At 37.7% G+C, this 20,990-nt stretch overlaps 2 protein-coding genes across 2 annotated transcripts in view; one reads left to right on the top strand and one right to left on the bottom strand.

The window, feature by feature from the left end:
- The window catches only part of mon2 (MON2 homolog, regulator of endosome-to-Golgi trafficking), a 57,664-nt gene extending 43,506 nt beyond the window's left edge, over window positions 1-14,158 (top strand). Inside the window, exons 18-33 of the mRNA XM_016558956.1 lie at window positions 1,518-1,520; window positions 2,729-2,839; window positions 2,940-3,115; window positions 3,368-3,530; window positions 3,645-3,938; window positions 4,261-4,459; window positions 4,534-5,168; window positions 6,286-6,429; window positions 7,202-7,219; window positions 9,607-9,735; window positions 10,710-10,900; window positions 10,977-11,037; window positions 11,548-11,671; window positions 12,369-12,576; window positions 13,217-13,299; window positions 13,499-14,158. Coding sequence (XP_016414442.1) covers window positions 1,518-1,520; window positions 2,729-2,839; window positions 2,940-3,115; window positions 3,368-3,530; window positions 3,645-3,938; window positions 4,261-4,459; window positions 4,534-5,168; window positions 6,286-6,429; window positions 7,202-7,219; window positions 9,607-9,735; window positions 10,710-10,900; window positions 10,977-11,037; window positions 11,548-11,671; window positions 12,369-12,576; window positions 13,217-13,299; window positions 13,499-13,662 — 2,703 coding nt within the window. The 3' untranslated portion in view covers window positions 13,663-14,158. The remainder of the gene's footprint in view (window positions 1-1,517; window positions 1,521-2,728; window positions 2,840-2,939; window positions 3,116-3,367; window positions 3,531-3,644; window positions 3,939-4,260; window positions 4,460-4,533; window positions 5,169-6,285; window positions 6,430-7,201; window positions 7,220-9,606; window positions 9,736-10,709; window positions 10,901-10,976; window positions 11,038-11,547; window positions 11,672-12,368; window positions 12,577-13,216; window positions 13,300-13,498) is intronic.
- A 3,474-nt stretch (window positions 14,159-17,632) lies between these two features.
- ppm1h (protein phosphatase, Mg2+/Mn2+ dependent, 1H) overlaps window positions 17,633-20,990 on the bottom strand; it is a 23,324-nt gene continuing 19,966 nt past the window's right edge. Inside the window, exons 9-10 of the mRNA XM_016558937.1 lie at window positions 19,776-19,927; window positions 17,633-19,050 (exon numbers count right to left, since the gene is read on the bottom strand). Of these exons, the coding sequence (XP_016414423.1) occupies window positions 18,894-19,050; window positions 19,776-19,927 (309 nt within the window). The 3' untranslated portion in view covers window positions 17,633-18,893. The remainder of the gene's footprint in view (window positions 19,051-19,775; window positions 19,928-20,990) is intronic.

Below are 20,990 nucleotides of genomic sequence, written 5' to 3'. Positions count from 1 at the left end.
CTGTAAACAAAGCAGCGCTGCACTTATGAACTTTTAATATGCATTATACAGAGGCAAGATGAATAAAAAAAATACCATCTAAACTTTTCTGAAGACAGTAAGTTCCCCCCAGACATACATTCATATAAACTCCTACCCCTAAATGAATCGCGATTTGTTTAGCATCTCAACCGATTTGAATCGTTACATATTTGAATCGATTTTCAACCGGCTCGCGGTTAATCGTTACATCCCTAATATATATATATACAGTATACTGTTTAGTTTTGAAGTTGGGCTTGTCCATTGCTTTTATTTATATTTTACACAGTTTAGCATAGGGGTGGCGATATACCGGTAGAAATTTGTGAACCGGTTGAGATTTTGGACTCTATCCAGTCTCTATCGCGGTTACAAGCTCACCTGACGTTGCTGTGCTACGTGGTCATGAAAACGTATCGTTTGCACACGTTTTTAAGCATTGCGGTTTAAAAACAAGTGATTTTAAGCCGTTAAAGCGCAATCAGCAGCGAAAGAGAACTCATTTCGCTATATGCGCTGAGCACTGTTTGATAGACTGTTTCTGAGCGCTGTCAGAGAGATTTGCAGCTTTATAGGCCTTGAACGGTTAAATACACACACACTTGTATGTGTCAAAATGCCCGTCTTTGCAAATATCCTCATAAACACAGTAATTTAGCTCTTAAGTGAAAGCGAACAGCTAAGAAAGAAAACACATGTGTAACAGTATATTGGACCCGGGCAGCTCTTAAAGTGACAGCAGTCTAATATTCCTGCTGTCTGTCATTCATGTTAATCAGACAACAAAAGAGAAAATCTCTCACTGCTCTTGACTAAATCACTTTTGTAACTTTAATAAGAAAAAATATAGATTTAATTTACACAGTGAAGAATATGCAGTGTTTTTATAAATTTGATTACTTTATACAATGTTTTGTCCTATTGCTTGTAATTCGTTTCTTATTCTTTTTTTAATCGCTGACTGTTTCCTTGTCTTCATTGAACTTGAGTTGTTTTTTGTTTTTTAGGTTAGTTTTAGTTTTTTGTGATATTGACACTGGTGACAATAATTATTAAATTTCTATGGTATCAAACATTTTTATATCATAAAGACCTTATTTAAAGCAAAAATAACTATATTGTGATATATATCGTTACCATTAAATAAAATTACTCATATTGTGATATAAGATTTGGTCATATCGCTTCTGTGTACTTAAGCTCTAATCACTAGTAATATTGCTTCAGGGTTTTGAAATAGCACTAATATTGCTAAAACAAATATTACTAATGTCAGTACAACTAATCACAGTAAATAACTGTTGTAATGAGACGAGCCCTATTCTGAAATGTTAATATTTAATATTTGGCGGCCCGCTCTGATCTTTCTGGTCCTTGTCTGCTGTACTCAAACTTCTTCTGTAGTTGTATAAATGCTAAAGCACGATTCATGTCCTCATGTTGTCTTTTTCCGTCTTTTTTCCTTCTCTGTCTCTTTCAACGTGTCTGTTTTGTAGAAGGTAAGTGCTGAACTTCCTTTTTCGCTTCAGAAGTCCTTCTGACTATTCTTTTTGAATCGCTCTGTCATCCACCATCCTTTATGAAATTGTCTCTTTTCAAGTTCTCACAGTGTGTTCAGGAATGAATCAGCCTCCTGTTGTTGTGTTAATCAGATGTTTTTGTTTTCAAGCTGATCTCGTCTGTCACACTTACGTTTCTTTCACATGACTCGCATCAGGGCTTCAACACAAGTGTCATGTGCTGCTTTGACCAGCAGATCACATAACGACTATTTTATATGATAATTATTCTCTGAATGTTATTTTATATCTTCAGCTGTGTGTTGCACAACTTAAGAAAGTCAGCAGTAATTGGAGTCAAAGTTTAAATAGTTGGGTTAGGCTGTTAGTTGACTATTTGCACCAGTTTAATGCATTGGGGAATGTCAATGCGAATAATGTGAAAGGACTTGACAGTGATTCAAGGTGGCCACATTATTTTGAGATTATTAAATCATCTGCTTTACCACAAAAACTTCACTTTTACATCCATTAAACACACCAATCTACACAATTAAAATCCAATAAGCATTGTCTCCTCTTGTGATCTAAAAAAAATCTAGTATAGTTTATGAATATTTTGTAATTCAGCCTAATTATGTTGTGTGTAACTGATGGTTTCATTTGCATAATAATTTATTCTTATGACCAAATCATTAGGACATTAAGTAAAGATCACGTTCCATGAAGATATTTTGTAAATTTCCTACTGTAAATATATCAAAACTTAATTTTTGATTAGTAATATGCATTGCTAAGAACTTCACTTGGACAACTTTAAAGGCGATTTTTTCTCAATATTTTGATATTTTTTTGCACCCTCGGATTCCAGATTTTCAAATAGTTGTATCTCGGCCAAATCTTATCTTATCATAACAAACCATACATCAATGGAACGCTTATTTATTCAGATTTGAGATGGTGTATAAATCTCAATTTCGAAAAATTGACCCTTATGACTGGTTTTGTGGTCCAGGGTCACATATTGCTTTTTTCCTTGTGTTAATGTCGTTTTTTTTGTCCATCAGTGTTTGATTTCATTAATGGGTGAATCTCACAAAGTCTGTCAAAAATGTGTCCGGGTCATATTTCACTACAAAGTCAAGAATAATTAATAATCAGGATATTATATATTGAGTAAAAAGCCTATTGTGCCATTATCTTGTCAGGTCTGTCAGCATCCTAACGCTAGAATGAGGGAGTGGGGCGCAGAGGCCATCACCTCGCTGATCAAAGCTGGACTCTCCTTTAAACACGAGCCACCGCTGTCCCAGAACCAGGTAGAAATTCAATCAGATGATCTGAAATCGGTGCTCGTGCAGAGTTTGAGTTTGGTTATTGATTGGACAGCACCTTCAACCAATCCCCTGTCCTCCTCAGAGGCTGCAGCTGCTGCTTCTGAACCCTCTGAAGGAGCTCTCCAATGTCCTTCACACCGATATCCGACAGAAACAGCTGGAGTGTGTCCTACAGATCCTGCAGAACCAGGGAGACAGTCTCGGACCGGGATGGCCTCTGGTGCTGGGGGTCATTGGAGCGATCCGCAATGACCAGGGGTGAGACACACTGCCTGACCTTGCAGAAAGATCATTTTAGACAAGCAAGAATTTCCTTATTGGTCCAGGTTGGGTTACGCAAGTTAGTGTTGGTTTGTTGCTTGGTCAACCCGCATGGTCCTTCTTTTGAGGCTGGTTGACCAGCGAAGTCTTCATGATTTATCTAGTTAGCAGCTAGCATCTAACAATCACATTTGAAGTGTTGATCTTGGGAGTGTCTCATTTGTACTCAACACACCTTACGTTCTGCAGTGAATCCCTCATACGAACAGCCTTCCAGTGCCTGCAGTTGGTGGTGACCGACTTCCTACCCACAATGCCTTGCATGTGCCTCCAAATTGTGGTGGATGTAGCTGGCAGCTTTGGGCTCCAGAACCAGGAGCTGAACATCAGCCTGACGTCTATCGGCTTGCTGGTGAGGAGTACTACTAGTGTTGTTTGTCAGCGTTACCTTGAAGGTTTTGAGTGTTCCTTAGGGATAGATGAGTTGACTTAGTGGATGACCAAGAGTCTTCCTTTTTCCCTGCAGTGGAACATCTCAGACTACTTCTTCCAAAGGGGAGAAGCTATTACAGAGGAGCTGGAGAGGGAGGAAGCGGTTCTCTTGAAACAGGCCCAAGATAAAGGTGAACCTCTGAACCGACCCTTCCACCCTGCGCCACCCTTTGACTGCCTGTGGTTGTGCCTGTATGCCAAGCTGGGTGAGTTGTGCGTGGACCCACGGCCGGCTGTGAGGAAAAGCGCCGGCCAGACAATGTTCTCTACCATTGCTGCTCACGGAACGCTGCTGCAACCACCGACCTGGAACATTGTGGTTTGGAAGGTACTGCATCAGACTTGACCGGGGACCAAAATATACCCAGTTCTAGCTAAAATTGCTTTGTTGGTTCAGACTTGACCTGGGACCGAATTAAATCAAGTTCTAGTTAAAATGGCTTTGTTGGATCAGACTTTACCGGGAACCAAATTAAATCCAGTTCTAGTTAAAATAGTTTTGCTGGATCAGACTTGACCTGGGACCAAATTAAACCCAGTTCCAGTTAAAATTGCTTTGTTGGTTCAGACTTGACCGGGGACCAAATTAAACCCAGTTCCAGTTAAAATTGCTTTATTGTTACTAATAACCAAAACTCTTTGCTCCGCAGGTTCTCTTTCATCTGCTGGACTGTGTAAGGAAGTCCTCCACCACGGCCGACAAGGAAAAGATCGAATCCGGAGGTGGAAACATCCTCATCCACCACTCACGTGACACAGCAGAGAAACAGTGGGCAGAAACATGGGTTCTGACGCTTGCGGGCGTAGCTCGGATCTTCAACACCAGGAGATACCTGCTTCAGCAGCTGGGTAGGCATTGAGAAATGTGGTTCTCAAAGACGTATCTCAGAATTTGGTTCTGAAAGTCGTATTCTTGCTTGCAGGTGACTTTTTCAAGGCTTGGGAAGTTCTGTTGGACCACATCCAGTCCGCTGCGCTCAGCAAGAACAATGAGGTTTCCCTCGCCGCCCTCAAGAGCTTCCAGGAGATCCTCCAGCTAGTCACGCCCATGAAAGACACGGATAAACTCGACGTTCTCGCAGCTATGGACGTTCCTCCTGTCCTTATGGAGTCTCTTCAAGGTTCTGGGCCAGGAAGACCCCTAGTCCGGTCTGATTCCCTTGCCGAGCGACTAGTCCAGCGCTACGGCGCGCAACCTTCACTTCCACCACCTGGAGAGGAGCTGGACGACTCAGCCCTCTGGTGGTCAGCGTGGAACACTTGGTACCGGATAGGAACCGAGTGCACGCGACCCCCTAGTGGTGGAAAAGATAAACTAGTGTTCGTACCCAGTCAGCCTTTCCTGACGGCGCTAATACAGATTTTCCCAGCGTTGTACCAGCACATCGCAGGAGGGTTCAGCATGGAGGATCTCAAGAAGCTGGGGGTGATTCTGCATGGAGCCGTGTCGGTCCCCATAAGCTCAGACTCCTCGCCCTTCATCTTGCCCTCCTACACGGAAGCGGTGCTCACCAGCCTGCAGGAAGCGGTCCTGACCGCCCTTGATGTCCTGCAGAAGGTAGAACACCTTTGGATTTTGGTTAATGAAGTGTTACGTTTCTAAGTGGACCGTCAAGGGTTTTGTTTTTGGTTGCAGTATTTGAGGTTGTTTTCACACTTTGATGCTTGTTTGTTGATGCTGTTGTATGGTTTGAGAATATTTGCATTGTTAATGCTTGTACCACACAAGCACTAGCCAGTTGTTGAATGAGTAGACAAGTTATCCATTCAGTCCCATTCTTAGTATTTCCACCAACCAATCAAACAAACCAAACTCTGATGTAGGGCTGGGCGATTTTTCAGATTTTCGAATTTAATGTTTTGCCACGATTTTATTTTTTGATAAATGGAGGAATCACGATTTTGAATAGAAATATTACCAAACATTAGAATTAGACACTTTGACAATATGCCAATGATAACAGTAAAGAGAAAACAATGATCCAACCGCATGTCGGCGCCTGTGATTAAGTGATTAGAATGCAGTTTCATGCATGTCAACAGTCAAACGCGTCTATGTTTACATAGAAAAAACAATGGAAAAGCAGCGCAATCAAATAAAAACCTGTAAAGAACTACTACTGTGTCTGAAATTTCATGTTTGCATCATGGTGACAGGCTGAAAGCTGCTGTTCATTGTTTTTACAGAACAATAGTCTATTGGTGTTATAGCCTACCTTCAGTCATTTTGAATTTGAATTACCTTGACTTTTGAGAATTTTTTAAAAGTATTTTCCTTGAATTATTTCTGAACATATAATCTGTATAAGACAAGTTTGTACAAGATGTAGTTGTATTTCATGCATCTTTTCTGCAAAGCTATTTAACAAGTGATTTGTTTAACATTTACATCATGTGTGGTGCACTTGGAATAGAATTTTCTTTAACTAGATGGTTCATAAAGAAAAAGTTACTTGAATCATGTTGTGGCTACATTTTCAAGTTGACTAATTAAAAATCGTAAGAATCGAGAATCGGTCAAATGCTCTGGGCTCTTAATTTTTTGCCATATCGCCCAGCCCTACTCTGATGACAAGTAGACTTCTTAGTAGACATCTACACCAAAACAACCCTGAAAATCATGGATTTTTCTTTCTTTTTGGATGTTTGAATGAGATTGTATGTCGTTGTTATAGGCAATTTGTGTGGGTTCGGAGAATCTCCAGGTGATGTATCCCGCCATCTTTGAGCAGCTCCTGCTGTTTGTGGAGTTCTCCTGTAAACCTCCTCAGTATGGGAAGATGGAGACCAAACTTGTGGCCAATGCCAAATACAACCAGGTGAGTCTCTGTCCTGTTTCCACTTCACATGGTCTTCACTTTTCACCTTTTTTTTAAGATAATGGGTTTGCTTTTGTTCTGTTTGTCTTGATCATTGTATGTGTACTCACCATACATACACTCATCATCATCATCATACAACATTCTTTTCGGATGTGATGTAATAGATGATCTTTGTTTCAGATCAGGAGTGCTCTGATGGTTTTGAATGCACACGTTTAAAGAAGTCTATGCTCTTTTGCTGTGTTTACAGTGATGTCTTTATGGCGTTGTCTTTTTTCCTTTTCAGTTTTTATGTGGTTCTAGGATTACAACATTTCTCTTTGTTTTCATATATATTTGGGTAGTTTCAGTTTTTTTTAGAAAATATGACTTTCTTTGCAAAGTGCTGTTTTCTTTTAGTTGCATTTTGTGCCTCTTTTAGAATTGTTTGAATACTTTGGACCATGTTTCTTTTAAAATTCAATAATTTTAGGGTTTCAAACATTTAACGTTTTAATCACACATTTTTTAAACTAGTTTGTGGGTCAGTTTACCAGTTAAAACTATAAACCAGTAGAAATGTGAAATATTTAAATGTTAACCCATCCTTTGGCTTAGGTGCAAAGTATATTTAAACATGACTTTCAAACCAAACGCTTGTTCGTCTGTGTTGTTGTCGTCATTATAAGTAGTTTCATTAGTGTGTTGTGTGGTTGTGATCAGCAGTGTAGTAAACATTTGTCTGTTCTTCTCTTGTTCTGTTTTTGTACTTCATACGGATCCGCTTTAGATCCAACTGTTTGCACCGGTGAGTTCTTCCTCCCTCCCGCTTTCTTCCTCTATATCTCTGTCTTTCGTTTGCTTTCTGCCTCCTTCTTCCCTTCGGCTAATTTCAGCTCCATTTAACTGCTCTTTAAGACAAACTTTGCTCTTTCATACTGTTATAACATTTGTTTTTCTCCATTTATTTCCATCAGCCACATTTGTTCATTAATTCTAACAAAACTTCGACAAATTAATAGTGTTATTTTATGGAGTTTCTTAGAACCGTGTGGTGAAAAGTTTTGAAATTTGACACATTCATAGGGGAGAGTCTCAACTTCTTTAATGCCAATTTTAATGCCAATTTTCTAGCGCCACCAACAGTTATTGAATTGTATGGTCAAGAAATAAAGACTGTTTATGAATAGCATCTACCATACTACTCTTACTATTGTTTTAGTATGCGGAATTTATACTGTGCATAGTATGCCAATTTATACATAGAATACTTCAGTGACCTACTACATTTATCGTGAAAAGTTTTGAAATTTGACACATTCATAGGGGAGAGTCTCAACTTCTTTAATGCCAATTTTCTAGCGCCACCAACAGTTATTGAATTGTATGGTCAAGAAATAAAGACTGTTTCTGAATAGCATACTACCATACTACTCTTACTATTGTTTTAGTATGCGGAATTTATACTGTGCATAGTATGCCAATTTATGCATAGAATACTTCAGTGACCTACTACATTTATCAAAATGTACAGTATGAAATACATGAAATGCAGTATCCCACAATGCAGTGTGCTTGACTTATCCTTCCATTTCCAGTGTAATGTGTAAAAAGTAGTGTGCCGTATGAAATTTGCTTATGCATCATTACAACTTATTGAGTTTGGTGACAGCTGTTCAGAATGCATAAATCATCCAAAAAATGTAATGAAACAATAATTTAGTGTACAATATATTTTTTTTAAATATCACAAATGTTTGCCTGTAACATGGTGAAGATCAGGGGCGTAGCGTGTGGGTATGCAGGGTATGCATGTGCATATTCATGGCCACAATAAATATATATATATTTTTTGTCTGCATGTCATGTGCAGGGCTGGGTAATTTCTTGTGTGCATTTGTTATATTGCTGCCGTAGAACTGCGTACATTTTTTTTTTTTAACTACATGCAAATGCTGCATTGCCACGGCCAAATAAAATAATAATTAATAATAAAAAAATTTTTTTTAAAAACACCTGTGTGAGGTTGGAAGCTAGCTAGTTGAAAAGTCTGTATCACATCTAGCTTCAGCAACACCTGCCGTTTTAATTCTTTCTTTCATTTTAATTCTCTTTTATTAAAAGACTATCGAAAGTAGTCATTCTTTCCATTGAGAATACACGAAGCCTTAAATTAAACACCAAGGACATTGTGGATGAATATCCTTAAAAAAGGCCCAACGAATTAAATTTAATTTAATTAATTACAACTAAAATGTGAGGAGTGAGTTTTTTCTTTCTTTCTGTCTTTCTGTCTTTCTTTTTGTGTTTCGGGCCGCTGTGCCAAGAGTGTGTTTGCATTAAGTAATTTAGTAAATATGGCAGCGTTTTAGTGCCATAATATTTTTAGAATAAAGTCAGAATTACGAGATTAAAATTGTGTTATATTGCGTGCATGAATAAAATTAATGAATGCAAAAATTCCATATATGTAAATGTTATGGTACGACTGTTATGTCTATTCACAAACTGTTTTATTGACGATTTTCGAAACACCGATTGATCGATTGCATGAGACATTCGTCTTCTGATTTTTGTTTAAACAAAACTTTTGATATTCATTCATGTTTATTTCATGCTGGAGCTAGAAAAGATGATTGATCCACATGCCGCTTGAACTGAGGCAAATACAGCGATCTCACGCCACATTAAAGAGCGGAAAAACACATTTATTGTTTGTATTTCGTGATAAAATTGACAGCATTTAAAGGCTACGATTTGTGCTATATTAAAATTGTTAATTGAGACTTGTATAGATGAATAGACTTGAAAACTAAAAATATTATTTCCAAGCATACCGTCGGTAAAACAGCTTGTGAATAGTCCTGTAATGTTATTTACATCAGAAAAGACAACAATAAGGAGCTTTGGAGCCCACATTAACCTATAACGTTTGGGGGCCCGTACAAAAGTGTTGAAGTGGAAATCTGTTTTTCCAGTCATCTGCTGCATTTAAGCCCAGTCCTGTTGCTCGTTTTAGTTAGTAGGGATAAAAATTAGATTTTGGTTTGAACTGAGAACCTACCTGGTGACTAGTGTCCTTCTATGATGCTATATTATTTTACATGTATTTGTCTTTGAGGCTGAGGTTAATAATACATTGTTTTTTTTATATTCACTGTCTTTATTTTGCTCTTCTTTCCTGTTTGTGTCCAGGCGGAGTGGGTGGCCTTAAACTACGTGCCGTTTGCGGAGCGATCTTTGGAGGTGTTGGTCGATCTGTATCATAAAACAGCCGGTCACAAAGCCGTCATCAACGAAAAAGTCCTACAGAACATCATCAAGGTACAAAGCAAAAACCATCATTTAGATTAATGTTTATAAAACTGACTGACCTCAACAAATATAATAATAATAATAAATATACATTTGTTTTTTTGGTATGTTGTGAACAGAGCTGGGTAGAAACTGATTACATGTAATCTGGATTATGTAATCAGATTCCAAAAATTAAGTATTTTTAATTAATTATATTACGTAAAACGCTCAGTCAGATTAGTGTTACTTTTTTATGGATTGCATTCACACAAAGGCAGTTAATTATTAATAATTTATTGATTCACCCAAGTACTTATTTATTTTAATTTCCTTTCTAAATGAACCTACCTCTTATATACGTAAGACTAATAACAATGCAAGTTACTAAACACTGGTGCAAGCTGTGAAATACTATGTCTTCATATCCAGTGACGTTCACTATTTATTAATACTGGACAAACATATTTCAAACCTGGAAGACTTTGGTCTTGTTTTCATGTTTAGTTTTTTAATGCAATGTAGAGATTCCCACGGTTTTGTCGTTTTTATGATTAAATTAATTGCTAGCTTTTCATGAAATTTTCACGAACCCCAGTTTGGGAGACCAGTGTGTATTGTTTAATGCATTTCTTGATATTGATAACAATGAAAGAAATACATTTTCATTCTTTCGCTCTCTCTCTCTTTTTTTTTTTATCAACATGGACCAGTAATCACATTCAAGTCTATGTGATAAACGAGTTAGTAATCTAAAAGTAGTCAGATTACATTACCTAATATGTGTAATCCAGATTATGCAACTAACTACAATTTCCGTCTTGTAGTCAGACTACAATTTGTAAGTAATCTGGTTGTGAATTAGTAGTTTCGTGAGACATGATGCATTTCCGGGCATCTTAGTCTCCATGGGTCACCTGCGTTCGGTCGAAGCAGCTGGCTTATCTGTGCAGGAGCTCGTGCGCACCGAGCAGAATCAATCCTCTCCGTTTCTCTGTATTTAGACTCTGAAGATTCCTCTGGGTCTGAAGTACGCCTGTCCTGCAGAGAGCACCTGGAAACTAGCCGTCTCTTCTCTGCTCAAAGTGCTTTCCATTGGACTCCCTGTTGCTCGGCAACAAGCATCCTCAGGCAAATTTGACACAATGTGGCCAGAGCTGGCGAACGCCTTTGAGGACTTCCTGTTTACCAAAAGGTGTGCAACCCATCATGATATATTAAAACAGTGACTTAAGGGTCATTCGTACTCATTTTCCTCTCTCATCCCACAGCACACCTCCAGATAATCGGTCCATACAAGAGTTCCAGAGGAATGAAGCTATAGATGTCGAGGTAATTTCATCTGACAGTAGATCCACATCGCCTAATTATTTTTTAATAAACTGTATTTAAGCTAGATATATTATTATTACGACTACTATTTATTAGTGGTAGGTCAGTATATCTGTGAGACTGATATTTGGACATTTTATGATGAGACATTTTGATAATGATACATTAAATATTCAAAAAATTATGTTTGTATGTGTTATGAATTTGTTATGTGTTAAAAATTATGTGTGTATGTTTATATATACACACATAAAACAATCTAAAATATAAATACATATTATTAGAAAATGAAAACATATTTTGACTATATTGTATACATTATATATTAAATATATTAAAATATATTTATATAATAATAAAGTACTGCTGTTTATTAGTTACTATTAACAGTGCATATGTTATATATATATATATATATATATATATATTATTTGTTATATATTTAAAATATTATATTTATATTAAATGTATAAAATATATTTTAAATATATATTGTTTTTTTTCCTTTAGGTGGTGCAGTTGATCAGCACAGAGATTTTACCATTTGCTAATTTCATACCCAAAGAGTTCGTAGGTCGTATCATGAGCATGCTCAATAAAGGATCGATTCACTCCCAGTCATCATCGTTCACAGGTACGGAGTGAAAACAGAGGGGAAAAACAACCATCTTCATCTGATGCATGTGAAAACTGTTCTTAAAGCAATAGTTGAAGATTTTGTCATGTACTCGCTCGAAAGATGTTAGGCCAAATGTTCATGCTGCTCTTTTCCATACAAAGACTAACGCTGTCAAGTTCATAAAAGCAGCATTATGAAACAGAGAGTTCCGGTGCTTGATTCTGATTGGCTGAGCCGCGTTCGAAGCTGTTGTAAATTACTCTACAAACATACACCTTTGTTTACGTTTGTCTGTTGCTCGGCAACCACTTTGTAGCAACCACAACTGTTTCTGAGGAACTACATTGTTTGGCTGAAGAATAATGTTTTTATTAATATCATTACACTTTATTTGCTCTGTTTTATTTTGTGAAACCTTACTACGTATATGGAATAACCGTTTTATAAAAGCAATAAGCCCCGTGAAGCCGTGGTTTACAGTGAATTTATAACAGCTTCGCTTCGTGCCTAACAACACCCCTTAGCTGTTATAAATTCACTGTAAACCACGGCTTCACGAGGCTTATTGCTTTATTAAAGTAGTCCATAAGACTTGTGCGATATATTCCAATACTTCTGAAGCCATATGAGGAACAGGATGAAATTAAGGTCGTTAAATTGAAAATACCACTGGCGTATGAAGACACTAACTGTGCCTTCTCGTCCCATACAGAGGCTGAAATGGACATCCGTATGCGGGAGGAGTTCTCTAAGGTGTGTTTCGAGACGCTCCTGCAGTTCTCCTTCAGTAATAAGGTGTCGACGCCGCAGGAGGGCTATATCTCCCGTATGGCGCTGTCAGTGCTGCTGCAGAGAGCTCAGGACGTGCTCCGACGATACGTGAATGACGAGAGACTCAGTGGACGCTGCCCACTGCCCAGGTCTGCGTATATCAACAGATTCATGTTTTTCAGCTTCCGAAAAAACAAAGACATAAAATAAATTATTTTTGCATTAAATATATATATATTTTCTTTTAAGTAAAAACACATTTTTTTTTTAATTTTGCAATTTTGCATTAATTTTGTATAAATTATTTATATAAATTAGTGCTGTCAAACGATTAATCGCGATTAATCGCATCCAAAATAAAAGTATTTGTTTACATAATATATGTGTGTGTACTGTGTATATTTATTAAGTATATACATTATATCTTATTACATACTAATTAAAAAAAAATATATATATATATTATATATATTATATATATATAAAAAAATATATTTTTGCATTACAATAATGATTGTGATTTTTTTTTGTGATAACTTGGAGGAAGTGTGGTTATATGTCATGTAAATAATTAATATAAATATAATAAAATTAATATTTTAATAAAAATGTTATTTCTAACAATAGGCTTCAATTTATTAAGCAAATAAAATTTATTATATTTTAGGGATGAAAAATTAGCTGGACATATTCACTAAATTCACTGTATTTTCGGTCTGTTTTTAAGTGGACTTTACTGCACAGAACTTGATTCTAAGTGTTTCCCACTATTTATTTTTTATCTTCAAGGCAACAAGTGACTGAGATCATCTTTGTGTTAAAAGCCATCAGCACTCTCATGGATTCCTTGAAAAAGACTCAACCAGAGAACGGTGAGATGGGTTTGTCCTTCAACATTATTTGAAAGCAACCATGACAGACTTCTGCATTTACATGAAATATAAATGTCAAGACAAGTATTGTTGGAACTGTGAAATATTCTATTGCCTACCTAGACAGAATTTTTGACAGGTTCCACGTTTTGCATCCATGTTCATTTCTCTCCTCTTCCTCTTCCTGTCCGGGGGTCAGTGGATGGGAACGTGTGGGCTCAGGTGATCGCGCTCTACCCGACGCTAGTGGAGTGCATCACCTGCTCGTCTCCTGAAGTAAGCTCCGCCCTCAAAGACGCCCTGGGGCCCTTTAAAGACTTCATGCAACCGCCCGTCTCCAAAGTGCAGAACGGCGAATCGTGACTGAACGTTTTTATTCCACCGCAAACATGAATGTGACTGTTTCATACGCCACGCGTGAAGACGATTCACCCCCATCGTCATGGTAACTGTTGATTGACAGCTCCAATCCCATCATTCGAAGCTTCTTCTAATACGAGCTGACGGTAGACTCTGATTGGCCGACTTTAACGATGTATTAACTGCTACGTTAAATTTGCAGTGTTTGTTGTTTTTATGGGTTTTTGGTCCCCTCCCCCCCCCGCCCCCTGGAGTTAATGTACAGTGTTTGGTGATAGTGTTAAAGATTTAATTAAGAATGACCTATTTGGATTGAAAATCATTTAATAAGAGAGAACTACAAATCATAATAAATACATGAAGGGTGGTCTTTTTTTGTGAAATTTTCTCAACAGCAATGGATTTTATGCAAGATCGTACTGTAACATTCCATGTCATCTTTAGTCGCATTGAGAAGGGTGTGTACAATAATAAATGGTACAGTTCTATGAACATCAAACGTATTCATGAATCATATTTCACTTCCAGTAGAGCAGGTCAGTAGTTCATATACGTTCAAATATGACTTTCTAACATTTCACTCTTTTGAATGAACATGAAGCATTAAATAAGTGTTTAACATGCAGTCAGACAGTAATTATCACAGGATAGGCTGCATTTATTTGACCAAAAATACAGAAAAAACAGTAATATTGTAAAATATTAGTACCATTTAAAATAATTGTTTTCTATTTTAATATACTTTAAAATATTATTTGTTGGAACCTGTGATACTTTTTCAGGATTCTTTGATGAATAAAGTTAAAAAGAACAGCATTTATTTAAAATAGATTTTTTTTTCTAACAATATAAGTCTTTATCACTTGTTCTCAATTTAACACATCCTTGCTGAACAAAAGCATTAATTTCTTTCTTTCAAAAAATAAAAAAAGAAAAGGAAAAAAAAACTTACTGACCTTAAAAAAGATTTGTATTTTGAATAAATGCTATTCTTTTCCCCTTTTTATTCATCAAAGAATCCTGAAAAAATTATCACGGGTTCCAAAAAAAAAAATATTAGGCAGCAAAACATTAATAATAAATCCGCATATTCACTGATTTCTGAAGATCATGTGACACTGAAGACTGCAGTAATGATGCTGAAAATTCAGCTGTGCATCACAGGAATAAATTATATTTTAAAGTATATTAAAATAGAAAACCATTATTTTAAATAGTAATAATATTTTACAATATTACTGTTTTTTTTTCTGTATTTCTGATCAAATAAATGCAGCCTTGATGAGCAGAAGAAACTTCTTCAAAAGACATTACAAATCTTACCGATCCCAAACTTTTGAACAGCAGTGTGTATTATGGAAATGCATGATCCGTTATCCAAATAATTCACTTGGATTTGCAGTTGCATTCTCATTCTTGTTCATTTCTACTGCTAAGCCAGTGTTTTTATGTTTTTGGGATGCAGCCATTTCGACTGGAACGCTGTATTGACCAATCAGCATCCAGGACGAGAACTATCCGTTTTATGTAGTATTTGTATTGAATTATGTTTTTATTATCAACATTAAGCTCGTATAAAACACCTAATTTGCCAACTTGACGTACTATCTTAGAACGCAAAGCCTCTCGGGAATTCTGTTCTTATTGTAGGTCTCTACGGTAAGTGAGTGGCGATCAAATCAACTCATTCAAAAAAAGCTCAAAGTCTCGTGTGAGCTCAGTACGGCGCCATTGGCTGAATCCCGCGGGAGGCGTGGCCTCACTCGGGGGTGTGTGTGTGTAGTGGGCGGTGTCCCTCTGGCACCCCATTGGCTGCGCTCCCAGCCAATGGCGGAGCAGCTGAAGGGAGTGTAGCCCGCTCACGAGTACTACGACAATTCAGCTCGGAGTCTCCGCGCGCTTTGGAGCGTTCAGCGCAGATTCTTGGAATGCGGTTCACACGGATGCGGATTCGCTGCGTTCCCACGGGCTCCGAAAGCGATTCAGCCGTGCACTGGCTGAGGTAGTAGTTTGTGCTGTTGGTTGGGATGTGACATTGCCCGTTATGGAGATGACTGCGCAAGCTACTCCCTTGCCAGTGCTGGTTACACTCTTCCCAAGCTGGAATTCGCTTTGGAATCCAAATCTTCTGAGGAAATATGATGCTTTTATGTAATATTTATGTATATATGTGTGATGTAGTTCTAGTTGTGCATGTTAAAATTGTTCTGAGAGTTGTAGAGCTGTGTAAATGTGTGCTCAATGGTACGTCTCCTTTAAATTCAATAAATGTGTATACTGTGGAACACGTTGCTGTGTTAAGCGTCTGATTTTTGCTTTTATTCATGTGTTTTAATGATCTGTTCTTTCTTGCCACTATACCGGACGCTGAATTGTAAATGCATGGGGATTGGCCATATGCCCCAGTTTTCTTCAGTAAAGTACAGTTTTTGTTTTGTTTTTTTGGCGAGCACAGCAGAAAAGCAGATATTACACGACGGGTAGGGTTATTCATTTTAATAGACGCTTGGTTTTGCCCTTGGGATGGCTAATACATGTAGGTCATACTCTACTGTTGCTATGAAGAGAGCTGTGACGTGGCTTTTTCTGCCCACTACGGTAGAGTCATCGATCGTGACGTCACGTGGTGAGAAACGACGTTACCTGAGCTGGTTTGGACTCGACCAGCGCACGTGCGTGGAAAATTAATATTTCATGTACCTAGGTTAATGATTACATTTAATCGTTGTAGAAAAGGTGCAGCTAATGTGGGATATGGAATGACGTGGTCTGATGTCATAAAAGGGTTTAGCCTCGTTTAACCCTGAAGACCTCCATTAAACCATGCTGTCTATAACTTAGAAATATGAGTATGTGGGTGTATTGTACATGCATTTTCTTGATCTGAATCCATTCCAGTTTCATCTCAGAAGGGATGTGCCCATATCTTATAAAAATAATGTTAATGAGAAGATAAACAGACCAATCTTAATGTTATTATATTTCATTTGGAACATCTTATTTACGGTGCAATTTGTTGATCTGGTGTAGGCTGTGTGTTGTAGGCGGTGGTCACACACAGTTAACTGGGTTTTATAGCGGAAGTACGTGATAACGTGCTGACGTCATTCACGCAGTACGTAGGCTGGAAGCATCTCATGTAACTCCGAGAGAATCGTTCAGAGTATTTCTCTTCCAACCAGGTTCACGAGCCAGAGATGAAACGCCTGTCATGTTCAGAATCTCAAGTGCGTTTTTTATAGATGTTCATGTTTGAACCCAGGTTCAACTTCAACTGCATAAGATTCAATCGGTAGCCTACATGGTCTATCAAACTCTGTGGTCTCTCTCTGCTGGGGATATTATCACAGCTGTTGGCTGGTCCTGGTGGTTAATCCATCCATTTGTCAAATATTTGAACTTCAGCACACTCCCAACAACATGAGACTAAAAGACTGAGTTCACTTACTTCTGCTCCCAGCACGGTTTCATTCACAGAGGATGTAAATGAAGTGTTATATCAGCAGTGTAATATCTTAAAGGGTAAATTCAATCCAAACATGAAAATCATTCACTTACCTAAAGTCGTTCCAAACCTGTATGAGTTTCTTTCTTCAACTAGATGTTTATCCATTCCAAAAAATAATAATAAAGACAAAATATGACAGAACCTAGTCAAGATGGACACCATATGTATTTGATGTGAATGAAACTGATAGTCCATTCACTGTCTTAAGCTTACATTTAAGTTTTGCTACAAACAATTAAGCAGTTTCGGTGTTTTATATGATTCAGCGATCAACATAAAGTCTGCCTCTATCCTTCACGGCAGTTGTTTCATTCGCGCCAAATATTTGAATTTTCAGACGCGCGAATGAGATTTGAAGGCGCGGCGCGGGAAGATTTTCAACGAATAACAGTCAAATAAATAGAGACAAAATGTTCAATTTGGTGTGAATTATGTCTTTATTATTTTAACAACTGTCTGGTATTTTTGTTTTTTACATAGAGAGTACATAATTCGGGAAAACATATGTAATTATTACTGTTATTTTAGAAAGATACTGTCTTCAATGAGTTTTTATTCAAATCTGTGGGCCAGCATTAATGGAGCCACATAAACAGTTTATGAATCATGTTTGCAGTGCATGTGTGTGCACTTCCCAGAAAGCTCCTTTAGTAAGCATGTGATGCCCTTGCAGTGCCATCCACCCACACAAACGACTACGCTAAAGTGTGTTAGAGAGCAGTCCACACACACACACACACACACACACACACACACACACACTGAATCTCTGGCCAAATTAGTCTTGTTTTGGTCACACTCAGGTTGTGCTGACCAGATGGCCACTCTCTTGGGGAGTGTGTGTGTGTGTGTGTGTGTGTGTATGTGTGTGTGTGTATATGTGTGTGTGTGTGTGTATATGAAAGCCTTTCCAAATGCTCACAGCGGGTTTGTGCTGTAGAAGAGGAAGGTGCCACTGTGAACATGATGTATCGTAAGTCAGACCTCACCGAACCTCAGAAGCCCTGGAGAACAGATTGCAGGTAGGTGTTAATTCATGACGGTGTGTATCGAAATCAAAGGGAATGGTCGGCATACACAAGACTTATTTGTCGGATACGCGATTTATTGTTCCTTAAAAATGCATCATCCCAAAAATCTTACCGTGATGAATGGAAGATCAGATCGGCATTATTTAGCTTAGTACCTATTGCAAATTTACAGAGCACAGGGGAAACAAATACATTATAATTTACAGTAACTTGGAGTCATTTGAAAACAGGATGTACAAATAACAGCCAGAATTGCTTTGATTTTTTTTTTCAGGGAATGCAAAAAAGAAAACCGCAAACTAAACATTCAGAGGATAAATTAATATCCTGAAAGAAAAAGCAAAACACGGTTGGTTCCGCCTAGCTGCCAGATGTGTGCGGATAAACAAACTGCGGATGCTGCGCATCTGTCCACGGAGAACTCCAAAGAACCGGACTCAACTTTAGTCATTGTGCAAAGTTATAACTTATATACTGATCCCACCAACCCACGCGGAGTTAGGGAACGTTGACGTGGGTCTTCAAAGTCAGCATTTGTCAACTTCTAACTCTTAAAAAAGCAAGTGTTCGTATTGTAAATGAGTTCAAACGCACAGCGGGATCCATAAACTCCAGCAGGACGCTGTCTGAGCATCTGAATGTTGGGTCAGGGACGGATTCGGTCCGATTCGGTTGGCGCCCTGCATTCTGATTGGTCAGCTTGGCGGAGGCTGTTTTATGCCGTGCATTAGGGGAATTATGAAGACCGAGATGTCATCTCCAGAGCCGAGCCGGTCTCCAGCGATTCTCCAGCCTCGGTCCCTCAGGACACCTCTGGCCTTCATCACCAGGTCTTGAGCTGCCATTGTGTACCTGAAAAACAACAGAGATGCTATTCAGCGGATCATTTTATAGAGAGTTCAAATAACAGATTCATCCCTCCAAGAGTAACCTGAGGTTAAAGGAAGAGTTCACCCGAACTTGAAGATCTATAACAGGTTGTTCCAAACCCCTATGACTTTATGTTTTGCAAAATGTCAGAAGAAAGAAGCCAGTTTCGGATGAAGAAGAATAATATCTTGAAGTGTCTTTTATGTGTCTTGATCAGTGGTGATGGTTCTTGAACCTAAAACCTTTCATAAACCAAAAATCAAGGTTCTTTATTGGAACTGATGGTCCATGATGAACTTTTAACAATCATGGAAAGGTTCTTCATAGAGATGAATTATTCAAGTGTTCTTCGCACTAAGAAACAAATGGTTCTTTTAAGAACTGAGCAACCCTTTAAATGGTACTGGGAAATAGTTCGCGCAAAATCGTCCCAGTACTTTAGTACTGTCCATTTAGTTCTGGAAATAAAGCGGTGCGAAAGGCCCTCATGGCATCGCTTGAAGAACCTTTTGAAGCACCTTTATTTTTAAGAGTGAATGGAAAATTCTTTGAGGAACCAAAAATGGTTCTTCGCTTAGAAAACCACTTCACCTTCTCATATTAAAAGCAAAATTGCATTCTCTTGTACGCTGCCCAAAATAACCCATCACGGTGTGCAGGGTTGCACGAGTAGATGGTTGATGCTCAGCCAACACTGAGGAACCTGCCTGTGCTGGTCATCAGGGTCACAGTTTCCAAGGAAACCAGATACCGCCTCTGCCACTTCCTGATTGGACAGCACGTCCCAGAGTCCATCTGTAGCCAGGATCATGACGTCATCGGCGCCGTGCTCAAACTGAGAGAGGTTATAGATCTTCACCTGTAGAGATCACAACATGCTTCAGTCCTATTATAATGCACAGACATGGACGTGCACGTTGTTATATTTTAATGCGGCAATAATTAGTGCATCAAATGATTTTAAATGGCTGTGTAGCTTTGTCAACTGTAAACACCCCACGAATTTTATAACTCTATTGTTTAGTGTGATTAGCATCATTAATTTAATTATTTTAGGGGTGTGCTGATATTCAAATTCAGTAAAACTAGTGATTAATGGACACTTTTATAAATTAAAAATTGTATTACTTTTTTTTGATTTATTAAAAGTATATAATAAATTAAAAAACATTAATCACAATGTTATAAAAAATGTCAGAAAAATTGATATTCATTTTAGGCTTTATATATATATATATATTTAAGAAATTACAGATTTATAGACAAAATTTTAAGTGAGCATTATTGTATTATTTTCATTGCAAGAACGGGGTAAAAAAAATCAATTGTAGTCAAACAAATAAATAAATAAACAAATTATTAAACATATTTAAAAGGACTAAAAAAATAGACAGAACGATTAAATCTATTTAAGATTTATTAGGTAGCATTAAATGACAGCTCAGGTAATCTAAATGTAAAAATAGAGTAAAAAAAAAAAACTATGCACAATTATATTTTCAATATAAATCAATGCTGATTAATTTAAAAACAATGCATAATATTGGGTGATAATGAATATGGTGCTTAAATATTTAATAAATAATTTAAGGAACATATATATGTCTTGTTGTATTGCTGTTTCGTGCCTTAAATCACTCGTGGCTTATTGCTTTAGTTATACATGCATCTGTCCTGACAGACTCAAACCTTCAGTGTCTATGGTGGCTGTTTTTCTTTAAAGCTACATTTCAGCCTTAAAACAGACCGGCCAAACACGCTCACAATCCCATAAGCCTGTTAGCTCTGGTCTCTGGTGCATTATCTCGGGCAGACAGAGATCGTGTCTCAGTGAGCGTGACTGCAGAACATCAGAGTCGCGCTCTCACTGATCCACATGAACACACCTTCCAGCTAGTTCACCAGATGATTAAGACTAGTTT

The sequence above is a fragment of the Sinocyclocheilus rhinocerous genome, unplaced genomic scaffold, assembly GCF_001515625.1.
Source record: "Sinocyclocheilus rhinocerous isolate Xijiao unplaced genomic scaffold, SAMN03320098_v1.1 scaffold2966, whole genome shotgun sequence".
NCBI lineage: Eukaryota > Metazoa > Chordata > Actinopteri > Cypriniformes > Cyprinidae > Sinocyclocheilus > Sinocyclocheilus rhinocerous.
This window is presented reverse-complemented; position numbering and strand designations above follow the sequence as displayed.